The following is a 21,998-nucleotide window of genomic DNA, read 5'->3' as shown; positions in this document are numbered from 1 at the left end:
GCCCAAGGAGAAGTTATGAAAATGCATTTTCAGTTTCAGAATAAAAAGAGGCAACTCATCCAGTTATTTATTGAATAATTCAAGTTACAAAACTCAAGAAGAATCACAGCTCTGACATGGCTTTCTTTCACATCAGATCTTCCTTTGATGTTCACAATGTATAGAATAACTGCATTTTTCCTTATTATGGGTAGAGGACATTCTTGTTCCAATTTCCCAGGACAATGCTATTTTCCTAATGACCATTTTGTTTTAAAGGAAAAAGCTTTGCCTGCTGGTGAATCACAACATCGGGTCACTCGTTTCTGCAGGGACACCTGTCCCCTGCTTCAGTTCCATAGTGACCTGAGTCGAGGCCATCAAAGTAAAAGTACAGACACTGAATTGCAGAGGGGAAGGCACAGCATGGAGCTGTGTGGGCAGAAGCGAGGGCTGTGGCATGGGGAAGGGGCTGCAAAATATCTAGAAATACCAGAACCACTGGATGGTTTGGGTTGGAAAGGACATTAAGATTATCTAATTCCAACCCACCTGACCAGGTTGCTCACAGCTCCATCCAGCCTGGCCTGGAACACTTTCAGGGATGGGGCATCCACAGCTTCTCTGAGAAACCTGCTCCACTGCCTCCCACCCTCACAACTGAGAATTCCTTCCTTACATCTAATCTAAACCTGCACTCTTTCACTTTAAAAGCATTCCCCCTTGTCTTAAGCAAGAATGGTTGTCTTACGCAAGAATAGTTGTGTTTACATTGCTGCACGGAAACACCCTGAAATACGGAACCAAAAAAGTCATCCTCTGGAGTGAAAACACTGGTAGTTTTTCTACTGGGAAAGCTGAACTGGAAGGAGGTGTGGGCGTGGCATAAGGGAGCTGCGCTTCCTTCCTTCCTTTTAACACAGGCGGTGCCAACCGAGGCCGACGTGATCGGAACGCTGTGGGTGGATTACAACCCATTTAGGATCCTTGCGAAGCAAAAATAACCTTTATTAAAACCAAAACGGTGGAAAGAAGGAGAGGCCGGGCAGCGCCCCTCAGGCCCGCTCCTGCCCGGCGCCGGGCGGGCGTCACTGCGGGGGCGGGGCCGCGCGAGGCGCTTCCTGGCCCCGCCCCGGCCCGCGAGCGGCGCGTGCGCGCTGCCGGGGGCACCCGAGGGCGAAGGGGCTCAGCCATGGCGGCCTCCATGATCTGCAGCCGGGTGGCGGCCGGGCTGAGGGGCAGCGGCCTCCGCGCCTCGCTGGGTTCCACCGCGGGGAAGGTAGCGGCCGCTCGGGAGCGGGGGTGGGCTGGGCCGGGGCTGAAGCGGGGTCGGGCCGGCTGGGGTCGCGGTCGAGGTCGCTCCCTGCGGAGCGCCGGCGAGAGGAGCGTCCGTCTCGGCGCGCTCCCGCCGCCCTCCTGCCCTGCCCTGCTCTGCCGTGCGGCGGGGCTGGCAGCCCGGCGCTCACCCTAGGTGTGCGGCCCCCCGCCGCCGCTGTTCTTGCTTGTGGCAAGTCTTCCCTGCGTGGTTCCTTTTCCCTTCCTTTTCAGCACCCCCGTCCCCTATCTTGGTGGAAATCCCCTTGTTTCCGTCTCCGCCGTCACCTTGCTCCCAGGAGGGGTCGGGCTGTGCCAGTTGAGCTCTTCTTGCAGCTCGCAGCTGGCCAGCCTCTGTTCTTGCTTCCTGTGGATGCCATTCGGGGCTGCGGGCTTGTTTTTGGCTGCGGCACCCGTGGGAAGCGGTGACACGGAGGAGCTCGGGAGGCTGCAGTGTGTGACACGGTGTGTGACGCTCGCTGCCGCTTTCTCCTCCTGCCACGTACTGGGGAAGGTCGCCCTGAGTGCCCCTCTCGAGTTACACCGAGCCTCCCGGGGCCGGCGGGTCGCTCAGCGCCTCTCCCTTGGGGTCGTGCCAAGGAGAGGACGTCCTTCTTGGAGAAGGAACCCTCTGGAGGCTACATAGGCCCTGTCGATTCGCTAGCTAGGAGTGCTGTAGTAAAGCTCACGTATCGTCTGCTTGTTTCCTTTATTTGCAGTGAAATGAAGCCTTAAAAGTCTAGCTTGTTAGAAACTTCCTAGTTCAGGCTGATTTTTACGGTGCTTGTGCCAATGGTGCATACTAAAAAAATAGAAATAAAAGCAAAAGTTTGTTTTGTATGTAAGTTTCGTTTGTAATCTTTTTACCTTGAGTCTTTTGGTGATCGTCTGTGTTCATGGATTCAGTAGGTTTCTTGCTTTGTGTATAAAATGAAGGTCTTATTTGCACATAGTGAAATACAAAAAATGCAGCAAACATTTCTTTGCATTTATTGTTATTGATCTTTATGTTACAGTCCTTCTCAGTGCTACTAGTTTCACCAGCTCTTTCCCCCTGCCCAATGAAACTTCACAAAATCAAATACCAGATCTGATATGAATGACTAATGTGGAAGGGTAGGATTAAATGTTCAGGTGTTTGCACTGGAACTCTTAAGTATACTTGTTCAATACGTAGATTGGTTTTTTTAACCTAAAAAAAGGGGTAGTCTTTCACAACAGTCACATTCTTCTTTTTGTTTTCTTTTTTTTCTTTTTATTCTCTTCCTTCAGGTGCTTGCTGGAAGTCCAGGAATACTCAGCAATCATGGGTTTCAAGTGCAACAGCAGCAACAGAGGAGGTTATCACTCCATGAGTACCTGAGCATGGGACTGTTGAAGGAGGCTGGCATTTCTGTTCCACATGGAGTGGTTGCCAATACGCCAGATGAAGCTTACAAAATAGCAAAAGAAATAGGTATAATATTAAAGAGAACATATACTAATAGGCATGGGATTGATACAAGGTGTACCTAATTTTTCTGTCTTTCCTGGAAAGATGTTGCTTGGAGTTCTGAATATACCTTCTCTTTAAGAGAGCCTTCCCTGTGAAGCAACCTTCTTGTTAAGAAGGAATAGGTCAGGTATAAATTCTGTTAGTTTAGACTAATATAACTACTTAAACTTCTTTGAGATGGATTTCTTTCTACTTTCAGCAAGGTTTGAGGAAGTCTTATGTGAAGAGTTTCAATGGTGGTGACAAGATCTTATATAGAACAGAAGATGCAAACCATGCTTCTCTTTAGGCTACAAAAGAAGAGTAAAATCCTATTCCTTTGTGAGTGTGCTTTTCTGGTAGAATGCATCTGCTTCACACAGGAGGGGAGGCCTTTGATGGCTTGTCGTTGTATGCTAAATTCCTGTCTTGTTGATGAAAAAGTATCCAGTCTCATTTGCTGGGTGCTTAAATACTTAATTTAGAATTGAGCTTTAATTTTGGACTTGACTTTGCCTATTAATTTGCTGCTTTAACTACGATGTGTCCTCATAAAATCTTGTGTAATTTGGATTTAATTTGGAAGTCAGCTTTTATTGTTTAAAGTCTGGGATTTTTTTTTTCCTTTCTGGAAAAACATATTAGACTTGTCACAAAGTTTTAGTGAAGGACATTGGTTGTCAGATTCCTTTCTCCTATGCAAATGCTCAAATCTCTATTCACCTCCAAAGGGATACATTCATACTGATTCCTGAGGTTACAGGTTTTGTTGGATTCATTTCAGTTTCATACAGAGATTTAGTGTGAGAACTGAGATCTGAAAAAACTGATAATTTTTTTTCTAGAGCGAGTTATGCTGCTTTGTAATGTAGAAAAGAATTGAAAAGCTGCTTTTCCTTCAGGCATGATGTCCCAGAAATTCAGGTATTGTCAGATACCTTCTTTATCTTGTCTCCGTTAGAGAGTAAGTGATACAAAATTATAATAATTTCATTAATATGAAAGAAAGTTGCTGAAATACTTCTGAGAATGGTTTAAACTTCAGAACCTTGCCTTCTGTTAAGGGTGAGTTTATAGCAGGATCAAAACTTCCCAAATCAGGCATACCCCTTTTCTCTACTTTAATGTTTGCACAGATATTGCTGGAGGAAAATGAGAGCACCTTTGTCTGTGGCTCTTTAATCAGCAGCCCAGAAATTCGTAGGTCAGGATTCCTTTGTTTTGTTCCTGCTCAGAGAGGGCTCCTCCAGCAGTGTGGGTATGGATCTGGCTGCTGGTTTATAGCTCTGTGTCATCCCTGTGACATCATAGGTATGCCTGTTATCTGGAGTGTGGGACTCTGGGCAATTTCTTGGGGATTAAAAGAATGAAGTTGTGAAGTGTGTGAGCTGGCATCCTTTAGTACAGGAATTCAGGGCTTCTGGTTGTCAGCCAAGCACTTTGTTGGGGTTGGTTTGTAGTCGATGCTGTGGCTTTCTTTGGTACTTGAGATGAGGAAGGGAAAACTTCCTGAAAGGAGAAGACACACTGAAGGAGCTTGAGGTTTTGAGGCATTGCTCAAACAAGTCCAGAACTCTCATTCTGAGCGGTGACATTATTCTTTGCTCCAGTGTTTGGTTTTCTTTGTTTTTGTAGGCATTGAGCTGCTAGCTTTCGTTTAGTACTTAAAAAAAATTAATCAACAAAACACAAACCAAAGTCTATCAGAATGAAAAAATTCACTTTTTTTGGGCCACCCACGTATTGTTGATTTTTGTTGTGTGGAAGTAGTTGCAATAGATATGAATTTTTTTTCTTTTTATATGCTAGACTGTTTAATCAAATGTTTGTCTAGGCCATTACAAAGACAGTTGGTAATACTCTTTGCTCTGTTTCCCTAGGGCTGATCCACATATTCCTGGTAAATTTACACAGAGCAGATTTCTGACTAAAGGTTGAGTTTGGCATTGGATTTCCTCCCTTTTTCAAATACTTCACTTAGAAATGGGTAAATTTTTATCCAAATGTATAGCAAATGCAAACTTCTCGTTAACAGAGATTATCACAGGTTAGCTGTGGCTGTAGCAAAATCAGTGCTACATAATCATCTCTCTTAAATTTTGAAAAAACAAATGGGCTGAATAAGTTCTGTTCCACAGCTTTGATAAGAGACTGCAGCATGACTTGATTGCCTTGAAGTTTATGGTGTGCTCTTAGCCATGTGTGCATTCCAGCTAGCACTGTGACCAGTTCTGATTGAGAAGCTGATATGTGTGTGTTATCAAGAGCGTGACAAATGAACCTAAAGACTGGTTAGTGAGCAGATGCTTGATCAATGTGATGGCAGGTAGCTCAGCAGAGCACGCTATTCAAAATGAACATTGCTGTTTGTTAAGAGACACTTCCATAGGTGCAATGTATTGTTGTAACTCAAATTTTGATTCTTCTTGATCCCTTTCCGCTGGTAACAGTTGAGTGAAAGGCAGTGATGTATTGTGTGCTTGTCTGGGTTTTTTTAATAGCATATATTTAGATTCATGATGATCTGAGAAGTAAGACTTTGTAAGACATTAATATCTTGGAGCCACTTTTGTGTTCTGGTGATTTTGTTGGGTTTTCAGGTAATGAATCCCACAGCTTTATGTGCATGGCAGACTGCCAGATTTTAGTAAAATATAAAGCTGTATAAAATAGGAAGTGTTGAGAGAGAGTACAAAACCTTTCACCTTTCTACATCAGAGTTCTTGAAAGGAGACTGAAAGGTCCTGGAATTGAGTCTGCTACTTTTGCTGTTGCAGTTTAAGAGGTCCAGTGCAGCTCCATGTCAGTGTGGTTTATAAAGAATGATCTGTTTTGGTATACTTTCTACAGAATAGCTCCAGTAATTGCTTTGGCTGTATTCCTGCTGACAGTTATGTGATTAATAGATTATTTTTTCCAGACCTTCTAGATTTTTTTCAATGTTACTAACATCTTTTAAGTACTTTTCAGTGTTATTTATTTTTCCGCCTGTTGCTTAAACATACAACTTGGATTTGTTAAAAAAACTTTAAAAAGTAATGTGTGAACCTGGGTAGATTTAAAAATAGATTTTTTAATCCCAGGCTTGATTTAGTTGGAAATCAAAGCTTAGTACAATGTGTGCAATTATTTTCTATGTAAAGTGCTGGCTTTACCTTTATTAGCTCTTCAAAAAACGTATTCCAGGCACTGTGGCAAAAAGCTGAGATGGTTTTCTCCTTAGTGTATGCCACACCCACCTTGTCTGTCTGATTTAAGTTTTTGGGGTTTTCTAGCCTATGTCATAGTGAAAACTCATGTCTGTCATACTTTTATGTAGGGATTTTTTTGGTTGCCATTATCAATGTTCCTTGTTGGTCAATTTTCGGTCTATTTTCCTGATATCTTTTAGGCTGTCTGAAATTCCAGATGGTTTATTCCATTGCTCTAGGATATAGATAATGATCTAAGGTGGCAAAAGCAGAAACCCCCCAGGTGTTAAAAAAGTCATGCAATTATGTTCCTACTTACCTGGTCAAAATCTCTAGATAAACAGCAGTAGTAGTTGAGAAACCAAACATTTACTTACATTCTGACAAATGTTATTTTCTTTGGCATCTGAATCTTAAATTTTGCTTCAGCCTTTGCTTTCTTCTGTAGCACTTCACTCCTTTGAAGTTAAAATATCGAAACATTTTGTTGATGATAATTCACTAATTAAAATAGACTTGTATAAGCAGCACATTCAAATTTTGACCTCTGTATTTTAATTGCTCAACTTAAGCTGTTGACAAAACCAAACCTGTCTTGTGAGCTGATAATGAACTTGATGCCATTGATTAATGTGAGGAAGTATTTGTGTAGAAGATATTTTGTAATAGCAAAACGTCTTGTTCAGTCTCCTGATTGGTATGGTCCTTTCAGTGAAAGTATGATGATTCCTGGCACATAATTATTTCAATAGTTATATTTTTGATTTGCACGTAATGAGTTTTCTAATACTGAGAAGTTTCAAATGCTGAAAAAACGTGATTTTGACGTTAAAATTCCTAGTGGCTATACTTACTAATGAAATGCAGTGTACTCTGAAGAGAGTCTCTGCACTGTTGACAGGATTAGGGTCAGAATATTTATATTGACACTCCTGCTGTTAGTTACAAACCCATCTTTTCCTAATGCTAGTAAATACACCTGTATTGTTTAAATTTAGGTTTTTCGTATTTGTGCAACAAGAAAAAATTAGCTTGTGTTATAAATGGAGGATTACTTTTTCTGGTGCAAGAACTTTGAAATACAGACTGAAGCAAAAGTTACAGGTCTCTGTCTCTCCCAGGATAAGTTTGCAGTTGAATGGTAGTTGAGAACTTGATTGACACTTGAGTTACTAACCTGTCACTGCCCTTTACTGTTGTCTGTCTTGTCAGAATAGGTTGCATGGTTGTTCTGAAAGTGTCTGTAATATGTGGAAAGCAGTACCTCTGCTACAGATAGTATTGGGCAGAGAAGTGGCAATTAATGTGATTTGACAAAAGTCAAAATGAAAACCTGTAAAGCAGAACATTTTAATCAGGCCCGTCTGCTGTAATCATTGGACTTTCCACTTGCACAGGAAACTGCAGAGATACAGTGGAATAATGGCCCTTCTTGCCTCTTAATAAGCTTATTAGAAGATTGCATCTTACATGGATGTCTTTCTGCTTGCCTGCATGCATTGATCTTTCTCCCAGTTTGAAAGCTTAAATTATAGAATCAGAAATTTTTCTTTCTAAAAAACAGATATTAGTATTGATAGAAGTGAAGATGGTCTTGTTTGCTGACTGTGTAGCTCTTTCACTGTCTAGTTAATAAATGATTGTTCAAGGTGATAACTGTAGTGTTAGTAAATGTATAGATTTTTGTTGTCCTGAACAGATTAGTGCTAAGTCAGTGTTCTGATTTCAGACACCTCTTCTCACTGGTATCTACTTTTAATTTTCTAAGCATTTCCTAGTTTTTTTCAGGCTATTGTACTTATATGTGCTTTTAGGGCTGACTGCCATAAACATGGAAATGTGATGCTTACCAAATGCTTGTTCAGAGATTTGTGCAGTGGCCGTTAGCTTGCTTGCCCACGTGAATTGTACTGGTGTTCCAGTGCCCTGTGTTAATGCTTTGCAATTTGTCACTGCTGCTGAGAGCTGAAGTCCTGCTCACTGAAGTTCCTATGTGTGTGTGCACAAATCTGCAAAGCACTGTCTGTCTGCTGGATGAGCTTTTGCCTTCAGGGAATCGCTGTTCTGATATGCTTCAAGGCATGATAGCGCAAGTGCTTCTGCTGGCACAAGAAGTGAGGCTGGAGTGAAAAGCTGAGGGCTGGAGGCAGGATGGAACTTCTGTGATGGTGTGTCTGCTGGCATGTGTTTGCTGGTTATCTGCTCCAGGGCAGAAACTGCTATTTTTCATTGAAACACAAGCCTAGCAGTATTTCAAAGCCACGTAAGCAAAAAACAAGGGCACAACTGTTGATACTGAGTAGAGAACTATGGTAGCTGCTGGTTTCCAGATTTTTTTCTTGGGTTACTGTGTATCAGCAGTTCTTTGCTGTGTCAGATTTTGTGACAGTGCTGCTGCTGGAACACTGCAGAGAGGTATGTGATCAAACACTTCCTCTTGTTTTAGAGTAATTTTCATTAGGAGCTGTGGGAAAAATATTTATTGAACAGTAAACTTTCTGCATGATGGGTTCTGGTTTTCTTGGGATGTACTGTCTTAAGTTTGTTTCGGGTACATCTGGGCAGCTTAATTGCTTGTAGACATAGCTGCTCAAATAGACCTTGAACTTGCTTATGCAATCAAGCAGCTAGTTTGCAGTGCTAGAGGAAAACAATTTACAGATCATTAGTAATCTGCTCATTTAATGACTCAGTTGTTGCATAAGGATTACTCCAATGATGTTACAGCCAAATATGATTGTAAAAACCAAAAAGTTGTTATTCTCACATTGTTTTGGATATCTATATGTTGACAAAATATTATAATGCATCATAGTAACAACATTTTTAAGAAATATCTTCCAGGATCAGGGTAGTGGTGCATGTAGCCCACTACTCTGCCTAAGAATAAAAGAACGTTGCCCTATTGAGGACAATTCTTAGCTTCCTTATTTTCTGTAGTCTATTACTCCTCATTTCCCCTCAGCATTCATATTTTTTGTCTGAAGAATATCAGAGAGAATATGTCTGCCCAGTTCCTTTTGACTCTTCTGTTCTTCCTTCATTTCTCCTGGCAGGCTTCCTTATATTTTGTGTAAAGAAGGGTCTTTTTTCTTGCACTTTTTAAAGACTGACTTCCTTGGTAGGTGGCTTTTTTTTTAGGCTGAAAAAACAGAATGCAGAAACCAGAATGAATGATGTACATGTAGTCATATGTTCTTGCTCTGTCCATCATAGGTATGGCTGAAGACCATAATCATGTTCTTGCTTTCTTCTCCTTTGATAGATTTAAGGATGTGCTAAGCTCATTTCTTGTAAGGGAATCTCTCAATTTCAGTGGTCATCTTGGTTACGAATCTACTTTTATGCCCAGAGCTAAATATGTTCCAGCTGAGATCTTACCAGAGCTTTAGTTGGGATCTCATTTGACTTGTTCAGATTCTGGTGTTTTTGCTAGGAGGAATAATTTACAAAGAATGTGCCTGTGGGTGAACTTGATGGCTTTTCTGAAATCTTCTCTTTAGTTACAGCTTTTTATCTTATGGACTTAGTATAGGAAATGGAAAATAAGCTTTGTACTTAAATTAATTGCATAAAAGTTGTCTTGTGTGACTTCTATAAAGTATGTTAACTTGGTTGTCTGTAAAAAGTAGTTATCTTCAGGAACTGAATTAAATATTGGAATCACAAAGTGTAGTAAATCATACTTGTATAATCTACTTACTTTGTAAGTAAATATATTATTGTGTGTTTCATGCCTATTTTGCAAAAGAGCTTTAAAATCGTGTAAATTCAGAGATCTCTTGTTAGGTAGACATTCAAGAGGTAAAATTAACATATAGCTAATTGGGAGGAGTGATTTGAGTCTTCTGCTTTTAGCTACCCTAGCTTGTGATACAGTTTGAGTTTAGTTTCACATGTCCGGGCAGGACACGGGTGAAAATAGGAACCAATACAACTTTTGTGCCTGTCATAACCTTCCTCACTTTGTAGTGGCTAGTTTTGCTTGAGTACTGTAATTTTTCTTAAGCATTTCCATGGTTCTCTTTTAACAGCCAAAGGAACAGCAAAGTTCTTTTTTGGCTTGGAAAGATCAGATTGGCTCAGCTGATGGTGGCATGAGAAAAAATGGGATGTGCTGAACAAATGTCAGTGGGGCAGTTCTTAACATCTTGCAGTCTAGCTGCTGCCTATACTCTGTGTAAATGAGCTTGAGTAATAACTCAGAACTTCAGTTTTTTCTTTTATCACCTTAAATGACTTGATGAATTATTTTTCTTTGCTTTTTTTGTCTCTCAATGACAGTTCAGAGTATCCCAGTTGATTTTTGTTATTTTCTCATGCTTTACTTTTTAAACTCAAATACCCAGTTTCCCCTACCTATTTTGTTAAGGCTTTTTAAACAGTTAAAGCCAACTAAAGGGCTTACTTTACCTAATCTTGGAAGAATAATGGGTTTTTTTAGACCTCTGACTTCTGCAAAGCACTCAAGCTTATGTCTTAGTGCTGTGCTGGATGGAAGCCAGAGTGCACCTGGCAAGCTGACTTGGGTAAGTGCTATAGTTACATATCATTCATGGGAAGGAAATGGTTTACAGGTACAGGGTGTTTGTAGTTATTTGAGGAAAGCCTTGCATATGGCGTGTCAGAGATTCAGTTTCATCTTGTTAATAATCTGTGAGGTGCTAACTGTTTCTTACTGGGTGCTTAATCATACGTGACTCTAGAATGTATTAAAGATGATTAGAGCACCAGCACTTCTGGATACTAACTCACCAAAGTTTGCTCACAGAACAGCCTAAAGCTGCAAATTGTGGATTATTTGAGATTTTTAAAACTATCTGTGTGAATTGCAATATAGTTTTCAGTTCACATGGGTGTTTTGAATGGTGAGCATGGAGAAAGGGGGATAAAATTAAAGCAGCCTTTGTTATTTTACTTGAAGCAATTTGTTGTATAGTCATAGATGACTAATTTTTTGGGTTTTCTTTTTTTCTAGGTTCAAAGGATCTTGTGGTAAAAGCACAGGTCTTAGCTGGTGGTAGAGGAAAAGGAACATTTGAAGGTGGCCTCAAAGGAGGAGTGAAAATAGTTTTTTCGTAAGTTCTTTCTAAGTTATCTAACCAAGTGGAAAAACTTCAAGGTTTCATATTATGGATTGAACCTATTGCTTTCTTTAAAACCAGGGTTTTAATTATTAACCTTAAAATAACAAAAATTAGATAAGACTTTTTTAATGCTACTTCTGTTTTTGCAGCAATTTCTTTGTCACATTCTGAGCTTCTTTTATTCTAGTCCAGAAGAAGCAAAAGCTGTCTCTTCCCAAATGATTGGAAAGAAGTTGTTTACCAAGCAGACAGGAGAGAAGGGCAGGATATGCAATCAAGTATTTATCTGTGAACGCAGATATCCCAGGAGAGAATACTATTTTGCAATAACAATGGAAAGGTCTTTTCAAGTGAGTAATATTAGAAATAAAAGTAAGCTAATTAATTTCTTACAACAGAACTGTTTACTGTTCACTTGCTTTGGAAAATCAGAAGTATGCAAGCTAAATTGTTAACCAGTATATCTGACTATATGATTGACTTTGTTTTTAGATGCTGTAAAGATGTAATGCTAGAATTTGAATTTACAGAATAATAAATGAGTATTGGTAGCCCCAAATGAAGTTCAGAGTCACATGGCCAAAGGGGAGATGGGTAGAATAAGGGGGTAATTTTCATTTTGGTTTTAATTTGCATTTGCCTACTGGATTATGCAATTTAGTTTAAAAACACAGCTGTATGCGTGCATGTGCATTTACACCCAGTTTATAAGTATCAGAAACAAGATAAGTGACAGTGATGTGGAAGAGCAAATGGTCCTGCATAAATCCAACATCTTTTTTCTCCAGTGTGTGAAGGTACCCAGAGGTGCACTGGTGTGTCTCCTGATTTTGAGAGTGCTAGTAGCTTTCTTATACTAATGCTTTTCAGGAAATGGGTTAGAAGATTTAGGCCTAGAGGTCTGTCTTCCTATCTTTCAGGAAAATGAAAGCCAGTCTTTTCTGCGTGTATGGGCTGTATGTGTAGGTATGTAGGTTTTTAGGCCACAATTCAAATGTGGTTGCTGAAATGTGTCAGTGTTTTCTGACAGACAAGTGTTCTATTTGGAGCGTAGAACATGAATTGGTAAGTAACTTTAATGAAGCCAGGATTTGGAACAGATCTTGGAACTTGATTTGCTGAAGCTTAGAAAAACTGAGTTTTGTCTGTTCAGATGCTTAAAGTTTGCAGAGGCACTGGTTTTGGTAATTAGGGGATATTTAAGTATGAATTAAATAATGTTCTGTGGAGGAATGAGAAAACTAGTTTACTCTAATTTTTTTTGGTAGCCGTATTAGGAATTAAGTATTTGTTCCTTTTTCTTCCTCCGGATCAGTTGTGTTGAATTATATGAATTGGGCACCTGCATTGTGATGTGTGCTGGAATAGAGCAAGGGAGATTCAAATGTTACCACAAGGTGGCATTAAAATGCTGCAAATGAATGGATTTTAGATTCTTAAAATTGTGTAAGCAATAAGCAGCTATGCTTATAGAAATAAATTTGACTGTAACTGATTGTAGCAACTTAGATGAAGAGAAACATCTAGAAACATATTTTCACAGCTTGTCCTTGGTCTTGTATAAAAGATAAGTCTTACTAGCATATATTGATCATACTGTGTGGGTTGTTGCTTTTTGATAGGGATGTGCTTGGTTTTTACTGCTAACTTTTTAAGTCATGTTTTTAGATATGCTTGTAATTACTGTAACTTGTATAGGATATTTAGGATGAGGAAATGCCTTTCAAAAGAAGGAAGTGTGAAGGTTGAATAGCACACAGTGTTTATTCCTGATGTTGTTGTGAACCTCTTCCTTTAAGGAGGGGAAAAATGATTAAAATAGCCAGCTAAAACTGGAACTTTATGACTTGGATATTATTTGCCAGCAGGGGTTGGTGTTAAGCAAAACTGTTCACTTTGGTCAATTCTATGGAACGATGAGTTATTTTATGATCAGTTTGTAGCTTACCTGCAGTTTAAGATAAGAATATGCAAAAATGTTAATTGAGTTGAATGTTGCTATTAGATGCAGGATAATTTGCAAGCTATGTATTTTCATTTGGAAGAATGGTAATAGGAGGGGAGTGGTGTGGTTATTAAGCATGTTCTCTGAACCAGGGTCACATTTTCTATAATTAATTGTCAACAGTTGTAAGGCTGTTTAATCTTTGAGTTCTGCTGATAGGAGATGTTGCCTTATACACCCATAGCCATAAACCTTGCATGGGTGGTGATAAGGGGAGGTTGGTTGGAGGGATCAAGGTATGTCTTTACTGTGAACTGGAGGAGAGATTTTTAGGTTCCATGTAATGAGTCCCTCATGTTTTTGTTGAGATTTGGCTTTTTAAAAAATAAAATCAGCTGCAAATGCTGTCAGTTCTGTTTTCTTAATTTCTTTTTTTAATGAATAATTGAGTGCTGTTTTATTTTGCTATGGCTTACTTTCAGGGAAGGCTTTAGTTACTGAACACTGTGATCCTACTGAACAGGTATGGTTTGCAGTAATTTATCACTAGGTTCTGCAGCCCTCCATTTGTCCTTGGAGTTGGAGCATGGCAGAATGAAAAAATGAGGCTGGCATTTGATCTGTATTTGTGTAGGAGTGAGTGGAGAAGGTGGAAGTGAGAAGGTAGTTCCACTTCTCTGGTGACACCTAAAAGATAAAATGTATGTGATTATAAAGTTGAATCTTTCTATCAAAATTTAAAAATAGTATGTTAGTGTTAATTGTTTTGCTGCTGCTTTACAGAGAAATTTTTCCTTGTTAAAAGAAAGTGGACCTGACATAAACTTCAACATTTGGAAAGTATTATTAAAAGGTTTTATATGGAGGTATTGAGTACATACACAAAATTTTTAACGAAAAAAGGTTTTATTGCTGTGAAGTATCTTATAGGAAGAACTAAGTTTTGATTGTGTGGTATCTAATTGCTTATGCTTTTTTTTCCCCTTTTTATTCTAGGGTCCTGTGCTGATAGGCAGTTCTCAGGGTGGTGTTAATATTGAAGATGTTGCTGCAGAGAATCCTGAGGCGATAATTAAGGAACCCATCGATATAGTAGAAGGCATAAAAAAGGAGCAAGCTGTTAGGGTAATTGTTAATGTGGGAAAGTACACATTAATGAGGATGGGAAGGTTGCTTCTAATTTTTATTAAGGGTGTGTGCATTCAGCCTGCTGAGTTGTCTTAAATCCTTGTTTGAAGCACATTTCAACTAGATATTTAAGTATTTTCAGGTGAAACAGTGTAAATCCAACCGCATGGCAGTACTTTATCTAGCTTTTTACAGCTGTGCAAAGACGTAGCATGATAAATTTTTATTAGCTCTTTTTTAGGATGAGTGTAGTGTTCTTTATGGAAAACAATCTCTTCAAACCAAAGAGTAAGTTTGGTTTTTTCCCCCCAGTGGACAGGGTGGGTTCTACATCTACAAATTCCAATGACATTGAAATAATAGCTAAACTGAGACACCCTAACATGAGTTAACAATAACCATTCTTTTACTTTCAGCTTGCCCAGAAAATGGGATTTCCTCCTAATCTGGTGGATGAAGCAGCTGAAAATATGATCAAATTATATAATCTCTTTCTGAAATATGATGCTACCATGATAGAAATAAATCCTATGGTGGAAGATGCATCAGGAGTCGGTAATGTTTCTTATTCATACTCTTCATGTAACACCTTGACATTTTTGTAAATCTAAGCTGCTTCACACTGATAAAACTTCAGCTGTATACAGCAAGAGGAGTTAGTATTGACATGGTATGTTGAAAAAAAATTTAATAAAGCAGATAAATTTGAAAATCTAAATATGGTAGGAATCTGCTCTTAATTGCTAAGTATGATCTTAAGTGTAAGTAATTTCCTTTTTTAATTTTTAAATAAAGAGCACATCTACCCAGGATAAGGCATTTCTGGAAATCAGGTCTTTTCAAAATTCATAAATTGAAACTTGAACCACTGCATGTATCCAGAATTGGTACTGTGATGTTAACCAGAATAGTAGCAACTACAAGAAATCTCCTGCCTTTATGACTCAGGCATTAGAATAACTGATGGAGTGTGATGTATGGAAAGACTGTAGGGGTTTAAGTAATATCTTGATGTTTATGAGGTTTTTAGCATATCCAGTTGCAGAATAGTTATTTAATGTACAATCACAGCCAATTCCACTCTATAAAAAATAAGCCTGTAGAGAGTATTTGTGCTTGAACTCAGATACAACAGTTTGAAATTTAAATATGAATGTAGCTCTTTCATCAAAGTGTGTTATTATTGTCACTGGGGTGGTTTTTTGTGTGGGTTTTTTTTTAATAATGCTTAAGTGATCAGTATAGAGCAGTCTTTACAATCTGTGTCTTGTGCCTTGTTATTTTTATATCATTTTCACTGAGGGATAGAAATGAAGTGATATGATGTTAGTTCTGATGTAAAGAATACTACAGGTTTTCTTCTTGCTAAATCTTAAGTAAATTTACTTCTGTGTGTTTTTTCCTAACATTTTCTCTTCCAACTTAGACACTCTCTCATCGTGTTTCTGTGGGCTTACTGTCATGCACACATTATATATGTTTATTCTAAAAGATAAAACTAAGATGGATGAAAAACACCTCAAATCAGAGACCTTCTTTAAGGATTAGTTTTATGCTAATTACTTGTGGTGCACTCCCCCCATTCTTTTCCAGGCTGCAGTGAGATCAGAGAAAACATAATTTGCTCAGATTTATCAAACAGCTTGTAAGCTTTTTTGAATTTAGAGTGTCTCAAGAAAAAGTTATCTTCCCTTTTTGTGCATAACTGTTTATATGGGGAAACTGGAGAGAATGTTATATTTATTGACAGTGGTACATGTCTTTTTAGCAAAACTTTGTGTTTGTACTGCATGACCTAGCTGCCAGGTTTGACTTAATATACTTTAACACATTCATGTAGCATTTGAATTGTTACTATAATATGAAATGATGGTAAGTAATGGTGAGTTTTTTCCCTTTCAGTGATGTGTATGGATGCAAAGATAAACTTTGACAGCAATTCAGCCTATCGTCAGAAGAAGATCTTTGATATGCAGGATTGGACACAGGAAGACCAAAGAGACAAGGATGCTGCAAAAGCAGATCTCAACTATATAGGGCTAGATGGAAACATAGGCTGCTTAGGTATGTACTATTTAATGAATTTTAAATGACCGAATGGATTTATAAACTGAATTCCTAAATGTTATCTTTATTCTCATTTAGTCAATGGTGCTGGTTTGGCTATGGCCACAATGGATATAATTAAACTTCACGGCGGAACTCCAGCAAACTTCCTTGATGTTGGTGGTGGTGCTACAGCGCAGCAAGTGACAGAAGCCTTTAAGCTTATTACCTCTGATAAAAAGGTGAGGGAAGAGTTGGCAAATCAAGGTCTTACACGGTGCTAAAACAGGCTATGATTTGGAAGACGATGCTTAGTGCATGTTCTCCAGAAAACATGTTTTTATAAGCACAGAACTAGAAAGAGAGAGGATGGAAATCTTAGCTTCATCTTGGTGCAGATCAAGGAGGCCTAATAAGCTATGGGGTTTTTTTACCTTTTTAAATAATAGGGGTTTTGGCTGTGTACTGAGTAGACATTTTTGTGTCTTCTGGTTGAAGTTACAGATGCATTTGAATCTTTCCAGAAATCTTGGAGTCAGACACTCCCACTGTCTGCTGTTTAAACAGAAAGCAGTATTCAGTTGGTTTTCCAGTTTTGTTTTTCTTTTGGACCAGTTTTGCAGCTGGGTCTGTGTTTTGCATAGAGTTGTAGAGATGAATATTTGCTGTGCTGCGCACAAACAAGTTTCTAAGGTACTGATTATATGTAGTGTAATATAAAATTACTTTGTAAGGGTCTTGGAAGAGCTTTAATATTGATCCTATTAGAAATTTATTAGAAGTGCTTGAATATTATTAAAATAATATATTGGTTGAAACTGGAGGAAGAGCTTTTCCACAAAAATAGTGTGAAGGCTGGATTGATGGTCTGCATAGGGATGATTATCCCAGGGGGAACTTGGCAGTTTGGGGCTTTTTAAAAATAAAGAAAACTATTTTAAAAGGAGTAACTATAAAAGGTGGGAATGACTTGCAAGACCTGCTAATGACATGCTACTTTTGCACCACAGTTTTTTTTAATGCACTTGCTCATCTTTGGAAAGGGCCAGAAACAAATAGTGAGTGATATTTCAGAGGAGCTTCGTTTCTTTCTTATTGGAAAGACTTTATATCAAATGCAGGGTCTGTAACACGCTCCAAGAGTGTTACAGAATCATTTAATCATTTAGATTGGAAAAGACATTTAAAATTGAGTCCAGCCATAATCTAACACTGCCCAGTCCTGCACTTAAACCATGTCTCTAAGCACCACGTCTACAAGTCTTAAATACCTTCAGGGTTGGTGACTCAGCCACTTCCTTGGCAGCCTGTGCCAATGATTAACAACCCTTGTAGGGAAGAAATTTTTCCCAATATCCAATCTAAAACTCCCCTGCTGCAACTTGAAGCCATTTCCTCTAGTGCTTGTTGCTTTGGAGGAGGAAGAACCCCACCTTGCTACATCCTTTCAGGCAGTTGTAGAGAGTGATAAGGTCCCCCCGAGCCTCTTTTTCTCCAGGCTAAACACCCCAGCTCCATCAGCCCATCCTTATTAGCCTTTCTTCACATTTTTCCAGCAAATTGAGAGAACAATGAGGGACACAGTCACAGAGCACCCAAATTACAGAGAGAAGAAACAAGGAAGAATCTGAGGGTTGCTGATTTGGGAAGAGTTTTTGCAATGCAAATTCTCTGCTGATGTATGGACAGAGGCTGTCCAAACAGACTTCTTAAGATAGCTTTTCCTTTCTGCTTTCTTTCAGTTTCTCACTATTTTATCAAAAAACAGTGACTATAGCTGGGATTCCTGTTGCTGAAACTCAGAGAGCAGTGCAGCCCACTGGTGTCACAGATGGCACTCAGGGTTCAGTTCAGGGCTTGTTTGGAGCAGCCTTCTGAGGTGCCAGCCTAAGCTGCCCATTAGTAGTAGGAGGAAGAACAATGCTACACAGAAGACTTAGTCTAAGTACAAGATCATGGGAACCAAGTTACTGCTCATGAACCAGTTGCACAGGAATGTTTTTTTTTGTTGAGTTTGTTTTGTCATCTCAGGCTGTCTACCCATTTTGATTCCTGCTGTGTTTCATCTTTCACCTCTGACCATGGTTCTTTTTACCCCTCCTTTCTACCACTTGAGTTCCCTTAACTGTTGGCTTAATCCTCCTGAATAAAAGGTATTTCAAATAGCTTATCTCTAAGTGTGCTGGCTTTTAGGTAAACTGTGTAAACAGAGTCCTTGTGCATGAGTTTTTAAAATTTCCTGTTTTCAGTATGTGGAGTTACTGGTGTGGGGGTACCTCTGATGGAGTCCTGTTAGCAATGGAAAGATAAATAGTTGACAAATACAGTTTTCTGAAGTAACTGCTCTATGTGACTCTACAGAACTGTACTTTGGGTGCTGATGTTCTGTAGAATAGAAATGTTCTGTCTCTTGCAAAGTCCCTTAATAGAATTAAAGAGCTTGAATTATCCTTAGACTGAAGGCTGCGTGCTGCTTTCATCTGATGTGTCTGGCCATTTTTAATGTGAATATTGTCCTTGATTCTGTAGGTACTGGCTATTCTGGTAAATATTTTTGGTGGCATTATGAGATGTGATGTCATAGCACAAGGCATCATTACGGCAGTAAAGGATTTGGAGCTAAAAGTTCCTATTGTGGTACGGTTGCAAGGTGAGTGTGCTTCTTATATATTTCAATATATTTCTCTCTAATTGACAGGTGTCATTGAGCTTATATACTGTGTAGAAAGCTGCCTGTGAGTTGAAGTCAATGGAGAAATAAAGCAAACCTTGAATTTAGATGGTGAGGTTTGGAAAGTTAATAAAAAGAGACTTCCTGCTTTTTAACTACTGATGTTTTCTAGATTTTTTCACTAACTTCAGGAACAGGCTTCCTAGGAATAAGAGACTAGTAGGTAGTAGTAGTAGTAATCTCCTGTTCAATAAGTGGCATTTTATCTGTTTCTGAAGGTACACGAGTTGATGATGCCAAAGCTTTAATAACAGCTAGTGGCCTCAAAATCCTCGCATGTGATGACTTGGATGAAGCTGCAAAAATGGTAAGATAGCTGGTTATGAATATTCTTTTCAGAACATAGCATCTGTTGCAGAGTATTGAAAAGTCAGAACTCCATTCAATCAACTACAGGTAGCTTAGGATAAATCCCAGTGCCAGTTGTTCCCAGTGCCTGAAGGAAATATTTTACAAGTTAGTAAGTGCATAATTTGTCAGGGGAGCAAAGATGCAGTTAGAAGCTGTTTAACCCCACAAACTAAAACCAGATGAATGATCAGGTCAACCGCTCCCCTTGGTGAGGGAATGGTTAAGAGCTTAGCTTTATTAATTGGGAGAAAATACTTAAATTGAGATGGCTGAAAATTGCAATGTAACTCTTCCTTTTATCAACCACTGTATTTCAGTGTGCATGATTAAAACTATAGTTGACCATGATGTGGCCTCATAAGATAATTAGATATTCAGATGTTCAGATGCACTGACTTGTGTGTGTGTTGCTTTGCTTTGTTTGAGGAGAAGAAAGTTGTAATAGAAATGTATAGCAAAAAACTTAGAAGATACCTGATGGGCTTTGTGTCATGGGGAAACTTATGAATTTTTCTTTCCCAAAGAACCACTTACTCTGTTAGAATATTTCATTCTAAGCAGAAAGTAATTCAGAGAAATTTAGAGTTGTTATGTAAGAGAAGATAAGGCTCCTTAAGGTATCAAAATAAGATCCAGAAGTGCTTGCAACAAAAACTCAGAGGAGAAATAGCTTCTCGATATATAGAATTTCTTGTGAGTTGCCACCTCAACACCTCACAAAATAACAAGGTGGCACATAAAATTTAAAACTTAGCTTTTTTTTTTATAACTGAGAAGCAGACTTTTTTAACTCCATGAGATGTTTTCTAGAAGACTTGATTATGTTTCAATTCAAAGGGATTAAGATGTACTGAGCTAAATAGTAATCCCACCCCTAACCCCCTTCTGATATCTTACTGACGATTCCCTGGTATTATTTTGTTTAAAAACATTGATCCAGCTCAGACAAGTTAGGACTGTTTTATAATTAAGTTTTTCTTTTCTGTTTTTCAGGTGGTGAAGCTGTCTGAAATAGTAAGCCTAGCAAAACAAGCTCATGTGGATGTTAAATTTCAGTTGCCAATTTGATCTGGGAAATGTCATGCCAGTGTCTAACATGTTCTCTGAAATACTGTGTTCTGTGGGAAATTCTTAATTTTTCTTTTGTGTGGAGGTTTTGATTGACAGGCGCACAAACCGAAGCATCTGATCTTTAATGTTAACATTCAGAATGGTCAGAATTCTTGTAAAAGTGTGTATTGCTGATATTTAGTCTTTCTTAGCTGTTATTCTCAAGCCTCCAGCTTCTGCTGCAGAATGTCACTTGCAATATACTTCTGCGTTGTCCAAAGTAAAGCTTCTGGTTGAAAAAATAATTATTCTGAATAAATTTTGAAGTTACTTTACTTGTAAATTTGTATTAGCCTTGTTTAAAAGTAAATATGACTGGATTATCTAGTTGTCCATGTGGAAAAATGTATCAAAACGGTATTTTATGTTGGAGACATTTGTACTTAGCAGTATAATGGACATGAGCAAACCAATCATTATTTATGAACAGATGCATTTGAACTTGATCAGAAATATTTTTAGAAGTCCTTCATTGAAGTGGCTGGTAACTCTTCTGGACAACGTGTTAAATCACTACAAAATATACTGTAGCACTTATATTTTCAGAGTTTCTGGTCCTCACGAAAAAGCATTGTGTAGTTTTATATACAAGCAAGCATTTACCAAGCTTCAAGGAGACAGGATAAATAGAGAATTAAAATGTCTATTGTACATTGCTAATAAAATTGTACATTAATAAAATATCTCCCAAAACTTTCGCTGTCTTTCTTTTATATGTTGCCATTTTGATTAATTGCATATAGCCAGGGATTAAACCGTCATTTAAGACAAACTAAAACCTTTCTAGGAGTAAAGTTGTAGTGCCACATTTGTTAACTGTTTTCCTCCTTGAATTGCACTGTGTGGTTAAAACCACATGAACTCATGTTGAAAAGCTTGGACATATATGCTAAAATATAATATCTTGCTAAAATATAACTCATCTCTGCCCAAATAAGTATGCAGGAAATCGTTGCTTCTTGGGGAAATACCACTTCTACTAATGAATAACCATTAATTTTTGTCACTTTACTTTTGCATTACACTGAACTTGGATGATGATCTGTTTACTGTTTAGTTTCCAAACGAGCATTCATTTTTTGTTTGTATTTTGTAGACTTCTTTGTTTGAAATGTTATTTTCTTGGCTAATGATAGTGTAGTTTTATCTGGAAATAATGAAGCTACCTCTGCAGAGGGAATTCAGAATGGAAAATCATACAGTTAATGAGCTAAGAACTTAAAAGGATTATATGAAATGTGGGAAAATCAATCGTGTTGTTATGAAGAAGTGGGGTATTAAATGAAAATACTTTCTACTAGCATGGTGTATTTCAGTAGTCTTTTTGGCAGTAGTAAAGAAAATCAGCAGAACTCTCTCCAAATTTAAACTGGATTATATTTGATCCTAGCTGTTCTCTCACAGAATACTGTGTGTTGTTGATCCAGCGTACGGAATTTGGCTTGTGGATATGCTTGGAGTTGCTTTTATTCAGTAGCCTTGAAATGAATTGCAGAGATGACTGCAATTCAAATTGTAGTTTGAATACATCTGTTAAACATTGAATAATTTAGAGAATATAATTAATTTTTAGCATGTGTGTTTGCTTCTAGCTTTTTTTCTATTTACTTTGAAATCTTTGTGAGCTGCTGATTTTAAATGG

At 38.3% G+C, this 21,998-nt stretch overlaps 1 protein-coding gene across 1 annotated transcript; it reads left to right on the top strand.

The window, feature by feature from the left end:
• The first annotated feature begins 1,129 nt into the window (after positions 1 to 1,129).
• Positions 1,130 to 21,185, top strand: SUCLA2 (succinate-CoA ligase ADP-forming subunit beta). The gene is made up of 11 exons (XM_084226781.1): positions 1,130 to 1,258; positions 2,566 to 2,749; positions 10,937 to 11,036; positions 11,233 to 11,395; positions 13,987 to 14,115; positions 14,535 to 14,673; positions 16,021 to 16,182; positions 16,264 to 16,406; positions 18,694 to 18,814; positions 19,114 to 19,202; positions 20,240 to 21,185. The coding sequence occupies exons 1-11, from the start codon at positions 1,172 to 1,174 to the stop codon at positions 20,312 to 20,314; spliced, it is 1,392 nt and encodes a 463-aa protein (XP_084082907.1). The 5' UTR covers positions 1,130 to 1,171; the 3' UTR covers positions 20,315 to 21,185.
• Positions 21,186 to 21,998: the final 813 nt, after the last annotated feature.

The sequence above is a fragment of the Fringilla coelebs genome (genome assembly GCF_963513975.1).
Source record: "Fringilla coelebs genome assembly, chromosome: 2".
NCBI classification, from domain to species: Eukaryota; Metazoa; Chordata; class Aves; order Passeriformes; family Fringillidae; genus Fringilla; species Fringilla coelebs.
The sequence above is the reverse complement of the archived record's forward strand: the minus strand, read 5'-3'. Positions and strand labels throughout refer to the sequence as shown.